A 17,390-nucleotide genomic window follows, 5' to 3' on the forward strand; every position below is an offset into this window, starting at 1 on the left:
CTGCATAGCAGAAATCTTTACAGATCATTACAGAAATTTGCCCCTCTCTCAGCTCCTCCCTTTATTTATTTACCCTGCTGCCCCTGAGGACTAGCAAGCAACACCTCCAAGGTCAAGAGAGAGTAAGGTGTTACTCTTTTATGACGGATTATAGAAATAACAAACATGCCTGACAGTTTTATACAGCTGCTAGAACGGGTTTAGTTTTCAACAAATGAAGAATTTCCTCTTTTTTTTTCTCTTTTGTATATTAATTACATTTTACAAATTTTGTTTTTCCCCCTTCTTTACTTTTTCCCCCCTTTTCTTTCCTTCTTTTTTTACTTGGTTTTTTTTTCCTTTTTTTTTTTCTTTCTTCTTTTATTTTTTTACAGCAAAAGGATCAGTCACCAACGTGTCCCACTGAAAAGTCCGGGTTAGCAGAGTTTGGCTGTCATCTGGTCCGACTGTTTGAGGATCTCGGTGTTGTACAGGTCTAGAGCGTGGTTGACACGGATGATCTCACTGTTGGTGAGCTTCAGGCGGTGCTTGAGCATACAAGAGAACAGATCCAGCTGGGGCTTCCCTGGGGCCACAGGAGGTGCCAGTCTATTGATTCGGTCCCGAATATCCAGCAGCAAGAGCATGACGGAGGAGGAAGAATAGAACTGCCCACCTTGCGTGTACGACTGGTTGACCTGCTGCACGGCGCTGCGCAGAAGGTCAGCGTTGAAGCGCAGGCTGTAGCCGTACACCTGCACATCCGAGATCTTGATGTAGAACTGGCGCTTGCTGGGGTCAGAAAGGTCCACGGGCCCTTGGCCCGTCTCGTTTCGCAGCAGGGAGGGCAGCCGTGTCCGGCTGCGTAGGTAGATGTGGACGGTCTCGAAAAAGGTTTTCCACCGGTTGCCCAGTAGCAGGGTCCAGTTGTAGCACTGGCTGTTTTGGAGGCGGATTTTCTCCCAGCGTGGGTAGCCATACTCCCCAAAGGGCATGTTCCAGCCCTCGGAGTGACTCCCGCTGAACGGGTTGACATAGACAAAGAACATAGGGTCCAGGCTGCTGTTGCGCATCTGGCAGATGCGCATGGAGATCCCAATCACCATGTGGATGAAGTCCATCCTGTTCTTGTTGCTCTTCAAGGTGAGGGACATGCGTTTGCGCCACCTGGGGTCAAAGAAGGTGTCCAGGCGGATCTCGTTGCTGATGAAGGTGGTATGCACGTACAAGCGAGAGTCCATTTTCTGCAGCAGGTACTTCAGCTCTAGGTCCTGGAAGTCCAAGTCTGTCTCGAAGCTGATGAATTGCTCACTCCGCTCTGAGTCTACGTTCTGAGGCTCGCAACGGCCCCGATAAAGCTTATAGCCCTTGTTGCACGAGCCACAGAGAGAGATATTGGCAAGGCTGCACATGGCACAGCTGTTGTTGCCCCCAATGATGCAAGGGATGGGACGCTGGCACAAGCTGGTGCCACCGTGGCAAACACAGCTCCGCTGGCTTTCCAAAAAAGTGCCCCAAAACCCATTCTCATTGCAGTAGAGTAGGGACTGGACCCGGGTAAGCCATTCCTGTATTGTCCTGCAGGTAGGAAGAAGAGAGGATTAGCATCATAGAGCCTCACAGAATCTTTGGTGTTGGCATCCTTCTATGGTCATAGTGCTTTTAGGAATATAACTGGACCAGAGCTTTCAGGGCATTGATGTCCTGCTACAACATTTGGGAACTATTCCAGGTTACTTCTAGGCTAAATCTTACATCTGGTGTTTATTCCTCCCACAGAGAATAAAAGCCCTCTAAGAAATAGCCACAAGTTAGCACTGATCTTCTAAGGGCTCTCCCTTCATGCTGCTCTAAGAGCTGAGACTGGCTCAGCCTTCTGACAATGCTCCCATCAGCGTAGTGCTGGGAAAGTTCAACCATGGGAACAGAGCTGATAAAGCAGTGCCAGAGGCTGAAGTGTTATCAGGTATTGCAGCGTAACTCCTAGACTGGCGGGAGGCAGCCGCCCATCTCCATATCACAGGCAATTCCCTCCACTCCCCAAAAACAGATTCTGTAATGGGATGAGACAAAGCCAACAGTAACCTCTGCTCATGGTGCAGAGTGCAAAAACCAGCAGAAAAGAGTATGCAAGTCAGGGTGCACAGAGACCAAGCTGCTTGAATGGCTTCTCCTTTAAAAAATCTGCTGCTAATTCATCTCCTCTTACAGCCTCTCATCCAGCCACGCTTACCCATTCCCAGGTCCCACCACTCCCATCACTGCTCCATGAGCACCCTCATCTCTGCATCCCACAGCCCTGCATTGGTTCCTAATGAATGACACCATAAACCACGTTTGCTTTTCATATGACCGCCCTGCAAAGCTGCCTGGCTGCCCCTTCTCCCCCCTCTCTGGGAAATCTCAGCACAGCAACTCCTTTCTCTGCAGCCTCCAGCAGAACGCCTCGTTCAGCCTCGTCCAGCTCCCTTCCCCCCTCCCGCCTTCCCCTCAGCTAATGAATACTTCATTGTCTCTTCTGGGCAAAAAGTTCTTGGTAGCACTGCAGTGAGAGGACTGGCTAATGACAAATTAGGATTCAGTCCCTGTAGAACAGGAGGAGTGATTATGGACAGAGGCTCTCAGAGCTGGATTAGTGAAATTCATGGCACCTGCATCGCCTGACCTCCGAATAATCATTAAGCTGTAGGCTGTATCAAAGAAGGCATTAAATGATACAGCAGCAAAGAACAGCAAGATGATTAGGGGGAGGGAGTGAGAGGAGGGATGAGAGTGTAAAACAGAGGAAAGCACTGGAAGAAAAGAAATAATCGAGGAGCAGAACTAGAAAAGGGAAAAGAGGGGAAAATGTGCAGGTAAAAGGAAAAATAGGCGTGAAATGCAGAAGGCTTAGGGATGCTGAAACGAGCAATAACTGAAAGACAGAGAAATGGCAGGAAATAAAAGAAGCACAAAGAAAACATAGAAAAACACAGTGAAAGGGAAAAAATGAAGTGAATCATCACAAAAAACTTGGAAGCCTTGAGTGTGGGAAGGGCCAATTTTCAGGTTCCTCCTGTGGTACAGGGCTGTCAGGGTTGCCTTCCTATGCTCAGAGCTAGCATGAACTCTCCTACCAATGGAAAAGCCTGGTCCCTAGAAAAAGGGCCCAGGACACTGCCTGGCATCTAGGACAGTTCTGCTTGGAGCACTGCAAGTTTGAAGCTTTATGATACAGATTTCATATGTTGATAATGCCACTGAGTTCTTGAGATGTGAGCTGTGCAGAAGGGATGCTATAAAAATTGGAGTAAGATGACCACATCCTATCCAGCTGGTGTGTTCTGTCCTAGGGAAGAAAAAAAAGGAAAAAAAGGGAGAGAAAAAAAGAGCTATCCTTCCTTCCTTATCTTTTACTAACTGTTGGTAGAGCAAAACAACAAAGGAGTTTTGGCTGATATTTTGCAATTGAAACTTGTAATTTTCCTGTTCCTCAGATCAACTTAGTGGAGGAAAGATGGAAGGAGATCTGCAGGAAGTTTTCTGTGTGCGCATCTTAGCGCTCAGCAAAGACACAAGTAGGACACAAGCGAAGAAAAGAACTACCCACCATCTGCTGATGGCAGCAATAAAGGATGTAATTAAATGAAAATGCAGAATCCAGGGCAGAGCTGGGCACTGGCTACAAGCATGACAATGGGAAGCATGATAGAGTGAGAGAGAGGGAAAAGCGGTAAAATTACCCCATTTTATCCTCCAGCTTGGTCAGGATAAGCATATACACAGAATCAGTTAGAGCCCTTGGGCTGACAGAAGGCAACTCCTTGAAATACTGCCCTTGATGGCTCAGGCTCATGTGAATGTAACCAAGAAAAGACAGAAGGCAGCTGAAAAGAGCCACTGTTTGAGAGCTGAGAGTCAGTAGCAGAGTCGCCATTGACTTTTATTTTTATTATTTTCTTTTTCATTAAGCTGTCATCAATTTCTCTTTCTCTCCCTTAATATCATTGCAAGAGTTATTTTGCTTAATGTTTGCTACCTCTGCTAATTTAAATATAATGTACTAGAGCATTTGAAATTAATAAAAAAGAAAACTGTCTACAAAGGTAACTGGAAGCAATTTTACATTCAACTTTAATATCTGATGCTCCAAACTTAAAAGAAAATAATGACATCCAGGCAGAACTGCAGGCACTAAGTTGCAATGGTTTCTTGCAGTTGCGCACAGGAGTCATGCAGCCTGGCAATGCTGGGGACGAGGAGCCAAGTGGTCGTGTTTCATCATTTAAAACCTATTGCACAAGAACAACATCAACAAAACCCAACCACCATCCAGCAGAACAGATTCTTCTTTCTTTTTCCTTCTTTTTTATTTTATTTTATTTTATTTTCTCTATTGCGAAAACAAAGGTAGGAATTTAAGGTATCTGCTGTGCAGATACCTTTGGGCTTTCTGTACAGAGCAGTGAAATAGACATCGCTATTTTCATTCTCAGCAGCTGGGAGGAGTATTTTAACTAATGACAATATGGCTGGAGCCCAGAACACATATCAACCCCCTCCTTTGGTGTTATTTATATTTTACATCCAGAATTTTAAAATACAACTGTAGATGCCCATTCAATATTGAAGCTTTAACAACTGGGGAGTGGTTTCCTTTTTAAACCAACAAACTTGGCAGCAAAGAGATGCTTTAAGTAAAATATAAGCAAATATAGATATTTATATTTCCTTTTTTAGCTGTTACAAAAGGTTATGGAAAAGTTATCCTAATTGCAAAAATCCCTAATCTTCCTTTCTGTTGGAAACACCACCTCTTCCTTTCTCTGAGGGCAATGGACAGCAGTCCTATTTCTTTTTTTATGTTGCTTTTGAATATACAATGTGTATAAAAGAGGGAGAGAGGCTTGCTCTTAATGGAACCTTTCCATCCTTTCAAGCCACTGGCATGCTCAATAAGCGTCTGTTGTTCTGTACGGTAACAATTAGAAAATTAGAGTATTTCCAAGCTGTGTGAAAAGAGCAATGACATGCACACCTCTTCCACCACAGAGCTGTCTACTGAGCCCCTCCCCTGCCTAGCTACAAATGCAGAATGACAAATAAGAAAAGAAATGATAATATGCCTGGTGGTGTTGACTTAAACAAATCAAGCACATCAGTCAGTTAAAAAACCCAGCTGCCATCATCCATTTTGTCCTCCTTTCCCCAGATTCTATAATACAAGTTGGAGGCTCCCTTTCTGCCTGGCTGACTTTTTAAAATAGAAGAGAAATGCTAAAGACATATTTAGCTGAATGCTTGGAGCAGCGTGGATCTCTGCTCAGTGCTGTTGTGGCACAACTCAAAATAAAGCCTGGACTTGCTTGTGACTCCTCCACCCATCGGCTGGTTTGTAGCAATGGGGCCAATTGAAAGGAATGGGCCAACTCCAGGAAGTTCTCCAAAGTCTTCTTTTCATAAACACTTAACAGATATTTCTCCTCATTCCGGGTAACACCATCTAGTCTTTGTCAAGAGACGTGAAAATTTTGGATAATTAAAGAGACCTGAAACCCTGGAAGAGTTTACTGAGCTGCACCACAGGGGAATGAAAACTTAGCATGCATTGCAGCCAGTGGGCAGGATGATAATAGGACACAAAAATCAGCTCATTTTCTCTTGAGTTTGAATATATATGCAATAAAAGAGCTAAAACCCAGTTCTACAAATGTTAACCTGGCCTGACTACTTCCAGAGTTGCATGGAAGAAAAGGGCACTTGGATTCTTTTTTTTTTCCCGAAGATTTTCAATGTTACTTAATTCCAGAAAACGTAGAAATAAACAGCAAGCAATATTTAATAAATCTACAAATGCAATTCTGCAAAAGTGTTGAGAAGCAAACATACTCAGGGCAGTGCTGAGAAGAGTCAGCGGGAGGTGACTATTGGATATCAATAGTTATTGTTGCTGTAATGGAAAATCTGCTCTCTCCACGTGTAATAACATCACAGGGCTTTTGGTCAGTGCCGGTTTCAAAGTTTTCCATTAAACCTCCATGCCAGCACACCCTCAATCAATTCACTTTGGCTGCAGGTCGCCAAGCCCAGCCCTATCCCATCTCTCCCATCCCCACCAAGATGGAGGTTACCTTTCTCTAGGCAGCTGGTGGTTGGGGTTGTGCCGACATCGGACACTGAGGCCGAAGAGTTTGCGGGCAGTGCGCTGGATCTTCTGGCGCTGGGCTTCCAAGGAGCTCTGCAGCAGTTTGTAGCGGTTCTGCAGGTCCCAGTCGTTCCCCCAGTGCTGGTGGATGCTTGCAATGGTCAGGAAGTGGTTGCTAGGTAGCCTTTTCATGAAGGATTTGAACTCATCTGGAACGTACAGGGAAGTGGAGAAATAGAACTAGAGGACTATCATGAAGTTGCAAGGAGTTTCATGTGCAGGATGGAGAAGCAGCAGTGATGTATGGGGTGCTAAGCGCTCTGCTAAGGGGAGCTGATGGCTGTTAACTCACTGGGCTGTTATTCTGCCCCAGGAAACCACCACTTCCATTGCTGCTATGTTATGGGAAGTGAAATCCATGAAATAATACAGTTAATGTGTACAAGGTGGAGAAAGACAAGACCACGTTCCCTGCAGCATGGGAGTATAGTCTGGGGACTGTGAACAAAAAGCAGGGAGCTGTAATCACCCTCATCTAGAGTGCTCATTTCAGTTGTTTTTCAGATGCTCCTAAAATGCCATTTGTTGCTGGAATTCAAATCGCTTTGGCTGTGTCATTGGGAAAAAAGGGGGGAAAAAAAGCTTAAGAAAATCCCCAATGGAATGGTTTGAATTGTTCTGAAATGTCCCACTCTCTCATTTTTTTAATAAAAAAAAACACTTCTTTTTTTTCATTTGAAGTTAAATGAGTCACTCTATGCAACAATGCAAACAAAACAAAATATTTTGCAGGGCTAAAGTCAGAAAAAATGCATCAGTTTTAGCCAAAGGAAAAAATCTAACCAATCTAAAAATATGCTCTTAAATGTTATTTTGTGATCGTTTTTTTTTCTGTTTGATTTTGCTTGATAATAATAATAAAAAAAACTTTATGTTAGATCTGGGTGTTGTTGTTTCTTTCTCCCATCACAGAACAGAAAATCTGATCCTTTTTGTTTTTATGACCATTCCTGCTTACGATCCTTTTTTTCCAAACCAAGTAGGATAGTTTGCTTAGACTCTGATTGCCAGGCTGGGACATCCTCATGTGGATGAGACAGATGGTTCCAACATCGTCAGTAGAAAATAGCCCATTTTTTGATACTAGAAAACTGTTTGGCACACTGGGACCTTGAGAAACTTGAGGAGTGGGCCAACACAAACCTTGTAAAGTGCAATAAAGAAAAGCAGAAAGCTCTGCGCCAGGGCAGAACAGCCCCAACATCAGCACAAGCTTGAAAACAGCCAACAGCAGCTGGAACAGTCCCAGCTTTGTGGTGAGCAAACACCATGTTCCCTCTGCCCTTGTGACAAACTGCATATGGGGCTAAATCCAGTAGATTAGGGGAAGTAAATATTCCCTGTTGCTTGAAACTGCTGAGGCTGCACGTCCAGTTTTAGGGACATCCAATTAAAAACTGGGTGTTGAGAAACTGAGGAGGGCACAGCTGAGAGCTATAGAGGTGGTCAGGGGCCTCAGCACAGGTCCTGCCAGGTCAGGTGCAGTGATCTGCAATTCTTTAATTTGGTGAAGCAGAAGCCAAGGGGCAATCTAATGACACTTCTCAGAAGACAGTTACAAACATGAAGGAGAGAAAGTTTTCTTATTAGAGATAGATGACATAACAAGGACACAATCTGCAGCTTGAGAAGTTCAAGCGACTTGTTGGAAAACTTCACTTGGAGGTAATGCAGCTGGAACGGGCTGCCCAGAGATGATGAAGAATGTCCTATTTTAGACTGGTGGACAAAACCACAGCTGACCTGATTTAGTGCTGGTGATGGTCACTGCTTCTAGCCACAAGTTGGATCAAACCCCCATCCCAACCCACAATGCATTCAGTGAAAAAACACAGCCCTCCTTTCCAGTAAAGTTATCAGTGCTATCTTTCTTCCTTTCCTCATTATTTAAAAATTTTATCTTCATCTCACTTTCAGAAGGAAAAGAGAAAAAATAGAAATAAAAAAAGCAAAAAAGGAAAGCTTGAAGAGGCAGACATCTAAAAAGAAGAAATAATCCATAGTGTTACACAGAATTATCAAAGCAGATAATTTAGAGCCTATTGTACAAAGCTCATATATGTGAATTCATAAGACTATATATATTTGCATAACAGTTTTCCTATTATTTAACAATCTGCAATTCATTCTTAACTGCTTAACAAAGAGTATCTATGCATTAGTTGGTGGGATCATTATATAGATGGTAAATGGATGATCATATCTTACTTGTCACACAGTGAACTGAGCTCCTAATAAAAATAATTATCACCATTGTGCTATCATGATCCACGGGATATCTGCTTGTCTTCTTCCCCAAAAGATAACTGGGAGATGCTTTTTTAATCACCCCTCAGCTTTTCACTCCATCAGTAATGCTGCTTTCAGTGCCCTTCTCCTCCCCAAAAATGATTCTCTCCCGTGCAGTGGTCCTTTGAAACTATCATCATGTATAATTGCTTCTGTTGACCATGCTGATTACTCCTGGTACCTTTCAGCAGTAAAAGCCTTGCGTTTGCTTCCCGCCCCTTATAAATCAATTTCCTCAAAAGCCTGTTTGTGCAAAAGACCAAGCTTTTTTCCCTCCGATGATGAATGTGCTACATTTTTCATAGAGACGGGTAAGGGAGAAATTTCGGTGCAGTGTGCACATTTTGATACTGCAGTGCAACGTTGGGGGAAAAACAAATGAGCAAAGAAATCTGGCAAACTAACAGCTGAACGGTGTTGTTTTTTAAAAAGGGGGAAAAAATAAAGAAAAAAGAAAAGACTATCCAAAAGGTATTTCTTCATTATTTATTTATATTCGAGCCATCTCCAGAGGCTTGTGCTAAGCCTTGTACTTTTCTGGGAATAGTTCATTCTTAACCCAGAATTCACTGATCAGGTTGTCTTCCTTTTGTTGCTGCTGTATTTATTGTTGCAGAGGATATTGCTGACGATATGGCTGGGACTACATCTCCCAGAATGCCCCACGGCCCTTTCTGCTGAGTCACCCCACGCTGGCCATGACTCATCACTGCAGGCAGTGCAGGTCCACAGTCCCACCTCTGGAGGAGCTGCTCTCCCAGATCACACCACCCATTTATTTCCCCCTGCCTGATTTTTGTCTTTTTTTTTTTTGTGAATTGATGTAGGAATCCAACACATATCAGAAACAGAATATAGATCTTTCAGGCTATCAGCATCTTCCTGCACAAATGTTATTTGCTTTCAGAGCACTCATCTGCCTTTCACCCCACTTTATTGAAAAAGCCTTCAGATGTCATTAGAGATTTTTCTTCTGCTGTTCATTATAAAGAAAATCCTCCAGTTATTGGGAATTTTTTTTAAAACAAAGAAGCCAAACACTAATAGTGTAGTCTTTTGTGACAGCAACTTTCATCTCAAAGGATGAATTCATGCATGATGCAACAAAATGATGAACGAGATGCAGCAGCTTTAAACATAGAGATAATCACTCCATCTAGCCCTGAAAAGCCTCCAGTACTGGATGGAATATGGCCACAGCACAGCAGAGAATTGCACTGCAATGTGTCACTTTAACATGGCAAATGAAAAACACCCTTTCCTGTTGAAATCTCAAGGCATGGGAGACTGAATATAATTATCTATTGCAGTCTTTGCTTAGATCAATTGCAACAAGTGCCCACTGCAATAGTAAAACAGTCACTGGGGGACTGTAATTCTTTGCTCTCCATAGGGCAAACCGTCAATGTGTCTGGGTTAGAACCCCTGGAAAGGGATTTGATGAGTGGTGGCCAATGTATGGCTCTTGAGCAGCTTGTGTGGAATTCCCATACCAGAGGTAGCAACAAGTAACATGGGTTTTGTACAGTACTGAGCAAGCAGAGCTCAGTGTCTGCTTTACCCTGCTGTTCCCGCTCCATCCATAAATCTGCAGAAATAACCTGAAAACCACTGAGCCCTTCAGCTAGTAGGCTGCTTCTGGAACTGCCCCAGATTGTGGATCCCCATAGTATGTGCCCTGCAGCTGTCATCCAGGTGGTCATCTATCAACCTTGGGCCACTGGCTGCTGCTCTGACTGCTCTCCCAAGCACAAGGCTGTTTCGTCTCATGTTGCATGAGAAATGTGGCAGCCTTCATTATGGGTTTTGCCAACATCACAGAATCAAAGAACAGCTTGGGCTGGAAGGGATCTCAAAGATCATCCAGTTCCAATCCCCTCAGCATCAATGCACTGACACTGACAGCACTGGGAGAAAGCAGAGGAGGAAGAGAAATGTTCACACCAACAGACATCGGTGCTGTAGTAGAGAGAAGTCATTTTCCCTTCTCTCTGTCTCAAATGAGGTGTCATCTGGCCTGTGCTCTCCCCGTGAATTGCCTTTCACCAAAGCAGAATAAATCATTCATGCAAATCTGAAAAGCAATTTCTGCATCATTCATATTGTGGAAGTTTCTCTGTAGGGCTATTAAAGAGAGATTCTGAACTGGTTTGGATTGAAAAATCAGATTTTTAATTAAAAAAAAAAAATCTTCCATGGAAAATACACATATCATTATGTGCAGTGTATGTGGTCTTATACGTATACGTATAGAGAAAAAACAAGAATCCGTCATGATCAAGATCATACTTTGGGGCTTGAGATCATCTATTTTTTATCCAAACCGTAACACTATACTGGAAGAAAACGATTCTCAACTAGTACAGTTTGTTTGAAAGAAATCAATTGGAAAACGTGTTTTGCTTGGTTACCTGAATTCTCCAGATCTTTATAGGCTTCTGTCCAGGTCTTGGCCATGTTGGCTAGAGTGTACTCCATGATCTGGATGTCAGTGATGGGGCAGTTGCACTGTGGGAACTCCTCCGCGCATTGGCAGCCACATTGGCTGTTCCGACAGATGTACTCGCCCTCCCCATTGCACATGATGTAGCTCAAGGCAGACTGGACAAACTTCTCTTGTAGGTACTGTGGGAAGATGATCTGGAGACCTGGAAATGAAGCATGAATGTAGGGGGGGAAAAAAAAGAAAGAAAAAACAAAAAAAAGGTCATTTCAGGTATCTGCTCTGCTTTCAGAACCTGTTTCATTAACAGCTTGGGGAAATGATACTGAGGAATTAAAAGCTGTTGGGAGATTTCTCTCAGCGCTGTCATGGGTAAGGAAGACGGTTAGAAAATATACGCCTTGGGTACAAGCAGTAGATGAACTGAGATCAATTCCCCTCTTCCTCCCAGTCCCGGATCCCACTATGGTGTGAAGCAGCTGAGAGCAAAGCCTCCCTTACTCCATGTATTGGGTTTTATGCTTTGCAGCCAAGCACTAGCTCAGAAGTGATGAGCATCATGCTGTTCTGGGAGAGACTAAATAGATTTGGTACCACAGAAACAAAAACTATGCACTGAAAAAAAGAAAAAGAAAGAAAAAAAAAGAAGAGAAAGTAAAATAGAAGAATGGAAAATAATATGGGGAGGGATTTTGAAAAGAGCCTTGCAGAGTTAAGTGCCAAGCTCCCACAGCATAAATACAGGAGCCGGGTACCTGACTCTTTCCAGCTCACTCCCTGCTAGGAGGGCTACTTGCCAAATCCTATAAAAGTGCAAATGGATTTAGTGCCAGGGATTTCAGTGGTGCTCGGAAGGTTTACATTAGCTGAGAGATCAATCCCCAGCTCTCTTTCTCTGCAGCGAGTGTTTGTGCATCCATCCATCTGTGCAGGCACACGTGTGGGCGGATGCCTGCTCGGGTACCCGAGGACGTGATGGCAGTTTCCCTGCGTGCCCTGTGTACAACACATACGCCTTTGCAGCCTCTTCTCCTCCAGCCGCCATCTCTGGGCTCCCTGCAGACAGCCCTGGGGCTTTTGAGGACTCACAGCTGTTTCCCAGTGCTGGGGCTGTCAGCATCACTCAGGGTCCGTGAGGCAGGGAGGAGGCCCGCGGGCTCATCCCTTGTAAATGGCCCAGGGATGGCAGAGTGGCAGAGAGGAGTTTATGGCTCAAACAGCAGCACTGAACTCCAGCGCAACGAAGGCGCGCGGGTCAATTACCCATCTGTTTGTGTTTCTGCGGCGCTGAATTACCGTATCCGTTGCTGACAGCTCATTGGAGTGGAATGAAAATAAGGCAATAATTCAGAGGGTGAGAGCGTGCAGGAAGGGCCAAGCTGCCGTCCAGGAGTTCAGGCCCACCTCTGTGCTGGATCTTGTTCACCTCAGGCCCCTGAGCACCACACAGCCCACTGCCCTCTGGTTCCACACAGACGCCTCAGCCTTGGCAGGGTCCCCCAGGCCCAGGAGTATCAGGGGGCAAGGGGAACCACGGGGACATCCCTTCTCCCCCTGCTGCTCACCATGCCCGGTGGCAGCCCTGTCTGACCCGATTTGCAGCTGGGCTCAGAGCGGTGGCAGCTGCCAGGCGGGATGAGCATGGGGCAGAGCTCAGCTCGTGACATGAGGCAGGGCTTCAGGCTGGGCTTTAGGAGGGACCATGCACGAGGCTGAGCAGATTTCAGCATCTCTGTAAACATCACAGAGCAAGTCTGAGGAGGATCAGGGCAACAGCAGCATTTTGAGGTTTCTTTGCTCTTTCCTGAGATGTATCCAAATTAAAAACACAGCTTTCCTCCTCTTGACTGCAAGAAGGGCTGACGTTCAGGCTCTTTTAGGGATTTATCTGAAGCAGCCACCACAGAAGGATGATCTCTTTTCAAACCTTCACACTGACATTAGGGATGGTTCTTTCTGCCAGGCTCCAACACTGAGGAATGGAAAGAAAGCACTGAGCTGTTGGAGAACTGAGACCTACAGAAGAAGGTTGGAGAGCCCGAAGGCTGCTGCACTCCCTGAGCTCTCACGCTCACCGAAGATAGGGCTGGGCTCCTCGCTGTGCACTGACCCTATTTATGCATGGTCCAAGTCCCATGAATAAATCTTTCCACTTTCTGCTTCACGGAGGAGCAACCTGCCCTGGCCTCAACCTTTGAATATGAAGCCCAAAAGCCCACAGGCTCTTCAGCTCACTGTGTTTTCTGTTTGAATTTTAACTCAGCTAAGAGCACCAACATGCTGTCTGGTTCCAGCTACGAATGGCACAGGATTTGCAGACTTTTTTCTGGAGTGGAAAGGTGTGAAAACAAGCCAGTAAAGATGCAGGGAAACCACTTTCCATTGGAAAAGACATATGCAATGTGTCCCAGCATATGCAGAAACATGAATAACTTGTAATCTCCGAAATAAAACTCATGGTCACATCCCACACTGCAAATATTTGATTTTTGTTTGTGAAATCTGTGGTCTCTGAAAAATGTTTCCAAGATAACCTTCTCTTATAAGAAATCATTTCATATTCCCACGGCAGTGTAGATGACCCTTTGTTTAAGTGAGACAGACAGACTCAGCAAAGCACCTGTATAAATACTTAACTTCAATGGGTTCAATGGGTTAACTTCAAGGAGTTCTACTGAAATCTGTGCAGATAATTGTAGCACTTAACAAGAAGCACATAAATATGTGTTTAGGCCTAGAACACATGTAACATACAAATCCAACCACCCACTGAATCATGTATGTACCAACTCCAAACTCAGAACTCAAGCAAATGCACGACAGAAATTATATGTTATTCAGAGATCTTCAAGCCAAAAGTTTCCTTGCAGAAAAAACCTCTGCCAGCCCCAGCCCTAACAAAACAACTCACAGTGCTGTATCATTCCGTAGGTATTGTCTTTGACTCCTACAAACATGCAAATAAGTTGCTATTTATTCCCTCATTGTCATCTACTGATTAATCCCGTCTCAGCAGCCAAGCAGGGAGCTGACCTGGCCTTGAAGACTGGGATCATGAACCAATATCATGAGGTGAACACCTCAGTGCAAGCCAGGTGCACAAGGAATTGGCTCTTTCCTTCATGGCAGCCTTGGGAGCTGACAGTGCAGGAAGAAGGCATGTTTGCTGGTGACTACTGATAGGGAAAATGTCTTGGTTTTGAAGGTATCACTGGTCAGAAGGGGGAATTCTGAAGTGTAAAGTTCCTCTTTAAAAATAAAGACAAGCACAGGTTTGGTATAGGTTTGGCTTTGAAAACTACAGGCAGAATATGAAGTGTCTGACAAGGGAACATGTCCTTAATTCACCTAGAAAATCTATTAGAGAGAGATGTTTGGCTTTGGACTGCATACAAAAGGCTTCCCGCATTAAAAGAGGTAAATTTCCCCTGCTCTAAATTAGAGCTATTTGAAACATTTTCCATAGAAGAGTTCTCTGTTGAAAATGCAGTTTCATTGAAGCATTTTGTGAGAACATGTTGACTCAAAAAGCACTTTTGACAGGGAAAGGTCTAAGAGTGTTTTTCATACTTCCCTCATTTTGTTTCACTGAAAAGCTGAAATGTTTTTGTTGTCATTACAGCTCTGCCCATCTTGGTGAAGACTTTTAATATTAATTGTGACGTGAATTTTAATATTCCATTACCATATTTGATGTAACAAACTACGCAATGTGCAATATTTCCTGATTAATGTTGCAACGTTTAAAACAGCACAGGGATTTTACCTTATTGAAACAGTGCCATGTTGCAATATAGACAGAGATAGTCAGACTGCTCAAGAAGCTCTGGAATTTTAATTCTGCAGAACTTTTCTGACTGTTGTCTTTTTGCACTCTGATTTTCCGGTTTCAGCCCATCAATGTTTGGCAGGAAGCAGAAATTCCCGTTTTCCCACTCATTGCTGTAGAGGTCCATGTTAGCACAGGTGTTGGGCCTCGCACTTCGTGTGCTGTCCAGTCCTTCCCTACACCTCCAGGCTGGCTGACCTCCCCAAACCCTGCATGCAGTCTGGAGGTAGCTCTAGATCCAGCCACCGAGCCCAAATTGCACATCTTTGAATACATGACTTATGCCTGGGCTGCAGTGAGGGACAGAAATCTTCCCTATCATGAAGATGCTGCTCTTTTACTGAGCCAACCTCAGAGCCAGAGCAAAGGTAGCGACATGGATTTCTGTCAGCAGCTCTTGCTTGGCTGCTAATCAGATCGGAGGAGACTCGGTCACGATCCATTACCCACAGTCCTGTGACTAATTCCTAATGAGGCCTCTCAGAGCAGAGGAAGGATCCTGGGTAATTATCCCAGAGCCGCTCTCCAGATTAGAAAGAAAACACTCAGGTGTAGCTTTAAAGGTCACTTTGTCCTATTAAGAACAGCTTTCGCCTTCCCTCCTTCCATCACTGTCTCCCTTGGATTGGGTCTGACCCCTGGGTTTTGCCGTGTAACTCCATGAAACCCAATTCTTGTTGACCATGAGCTCCTACTGTGCCCTCCCTCTGTTTGCTGCCTTGTCCACCTTACCTGCCCTCTCTCTTCTAAAATTCTCCACTTCTTCTCTCTCCTTCTCCCTTCCAGCTATCTTGCTTTTTCTCTTTCTTTTAGGATCAGACAGCCAACAGATATCTGCTGATTTACTTTCTTACCCACTTGTCTGCCCATGAACCAAGCTGTCAGTCTATTTAGCTCTTTACTTACTTAGCTGATGTGTCATTCTTTGGTTTTCATTACCAACAATCATCACCACAGTATACAAAAAGCCTCAAATTGCTTACTGTTAATTAGGTTAAGTATCAAAATTCAGTGATTTCAAGAATCATAAGAAAAGTGAAAGCAACCTGCCTATTATTTTTAAGGGCAAATAACAACAACAATAATAACATGACTCAGTAAATTAAACCCAGTTTCTTTGAAAACAAGATTAAAATAGCACTTGCCAAATTACACTTAAAGCTGATGTAATGTAGCCCATTCAGCTGAAAAATTAAGAGTTTGTGCAAGTACAAAGATTCCAGAAATAAAAACATCTGGGCAAATGAGCAATTAAATCCTACATTTCCTTAGTTTATAAAAAAATTGGAAATAACCTTAGGAAATTATGCACCCATTGAATTTTCTTCTTCTACCGAAGTTGACTTCTTGATAACCAGCATGTTTTATTTTATTTATTAATTTATTAATTCAGTTGTGATTTCTAACTGTAGACTTCTGGAACGAGTTCCCCAGCTGGGACTGAAGCCACGGCTTCCAGCCTCCAAATAAAACTTCTGTGATTTTTCCCAAAGATGATGTTCATTAGAAAGTCCCAAAAATTGATCTGCACAGCTCTTCCGCAAATAATCAGTTTGGGAGGGTGTATGGGAACTGCTGAATCACAGCCTGAACCTCTGATTGATCACCTGTGGTGAGCAATGAGTCAGCCACAGGAACACAGGTGAAGGCAATTCACCTGTGCTGTCAGAAGGGGTGGAACCTGGCTCACCTCTCCTAGAGCCATTTAAGAGCTGACTGCCAGTAGGGAAGGATCTCTTTTTGGAGATCCCTCCTTTGGAGTTTTACAGTGAGTGCAGGACACAGGTAAGCATTCTATCTATTCTCTTTTGGTATAATAACCTGCTTAGCCAAACTCTCTGGTATATTTCATAATTATAACATCTGTATATTCATTGATTATACAGAGGGACAAAGTGAGATGTGGGCAGTATGTCCCATCAATATTAATGGGAAAAAGTGACATTTATTTGTATTGCTGTATGCATAATCCACAGAAACCTGCCAAAACTCAGCACAGGAGGAAACATCCAGTTTCTTTGCTTAGGCCCAATCTGCTGCTTCTTCCACCTCTAGCTTAGCCCTGTTGAGCCCTAATCCTGCAGGGAACTTGAACTGCAGAAGGCAATCACAGCAAACAGGGAAAACAAAAAACAAACAAACAAAAAAAAAAAGTCAGCCCTCTCTCATTGCATCCCCCATTCTGTGCCCTGATTGCCCCTCTCCCTTTTTCCTGTGTCCTACCTTGCAGGTGGAGTTTGCTTTCAGTGCTTTGCAGAAGGACAGAACTCACAGAGTCCAGATTGTCGTAGCTGTTACAGCCCAGGGGGCCAGTCCGAGTTTCTGTTACCTGCAGAGGATGTAGAAAAGAGAGAACAGAGTGTTGCCTTTGGGTTCAGCACCACGTCTTCCCCAGGCAGGTTCAGACTTTGTGATACATTGACCCACTGCCACCAGCTGATGCAATCCAAAATCCATCTTATATAATTGAGAAAATATGCTCCTCACTGGACAGGCATGGCTAATGCTTGAGGCACCATGAGCTGGAAAGAACAGAGTGACTTGTGCCTGCTTTCTTTATGGAACTGCATGTTATTTTGGGCTTGGAAATGAGGAGGATCTCCAGTGGAGAACACTGGAAGCCAGTAGAGGAATTATTCCCTGGCTTCTCTGAATGGAAAACAAGA

The 17,390-nt window shown here is 44.0% G+C and overlaps 1 protein-coding gene across 1 annotated transcript in view; it reads right to left on the minus strand.

Annotated features, from left to right (window-relative positions):
• Window positions 1–340: 340 nt before the first annotated feature.
• BRINP1 (BMP/retinoic acid inducible neural specific 1) overlaps window positions 341–17,390 on the minus strand; it is an 84,238-nt gene continuing 67,188 nt past the window's right edge. Inside the window, exons 5-8 of the mRNA XM_010720818.3 lie at window positions 16,948–17,053; window positions 10,864–11,100; window positions 6,090–6,312; window positions 341–1,557 (exon numbers count right to left, since the gene is read on the minus strand). Of these exons, the coding sequence (XP_010719120.1) occupies window positions 417–1,557; window positions 6,090–6,312; window positions 10,864–11,100; window positions 16,948–17,053 (1,707 nt within the window). The 3' untranslated portion in view covers window positions 341–416. The remainder of the gene's footprint in view (window positions 1,558–6,089; window positions 6,313–10,863; window positions 11,101–16,947; window positions 17,054–17,390) is intronic.

The sequence above is a fragment of the Meleagris gallopavo genome, chromosome 19 (assembly GCF_000146605.3).
Source record: "Meleagris gallopavo isolate NT-WF06-2002-E0010 breed Aviagen turkey brand Nicholas breeding stock chromosome 19, Turkey_5.1, whole genome shotgun sequence".
In the NCBI taxonomy this organism is placed as follows: domain Eukaryota; kingdom Metazoa; phylum Chordata; class Aves; order Galliformes; family Phasianidae; genus Meleagris; species Meleagris gallopavo.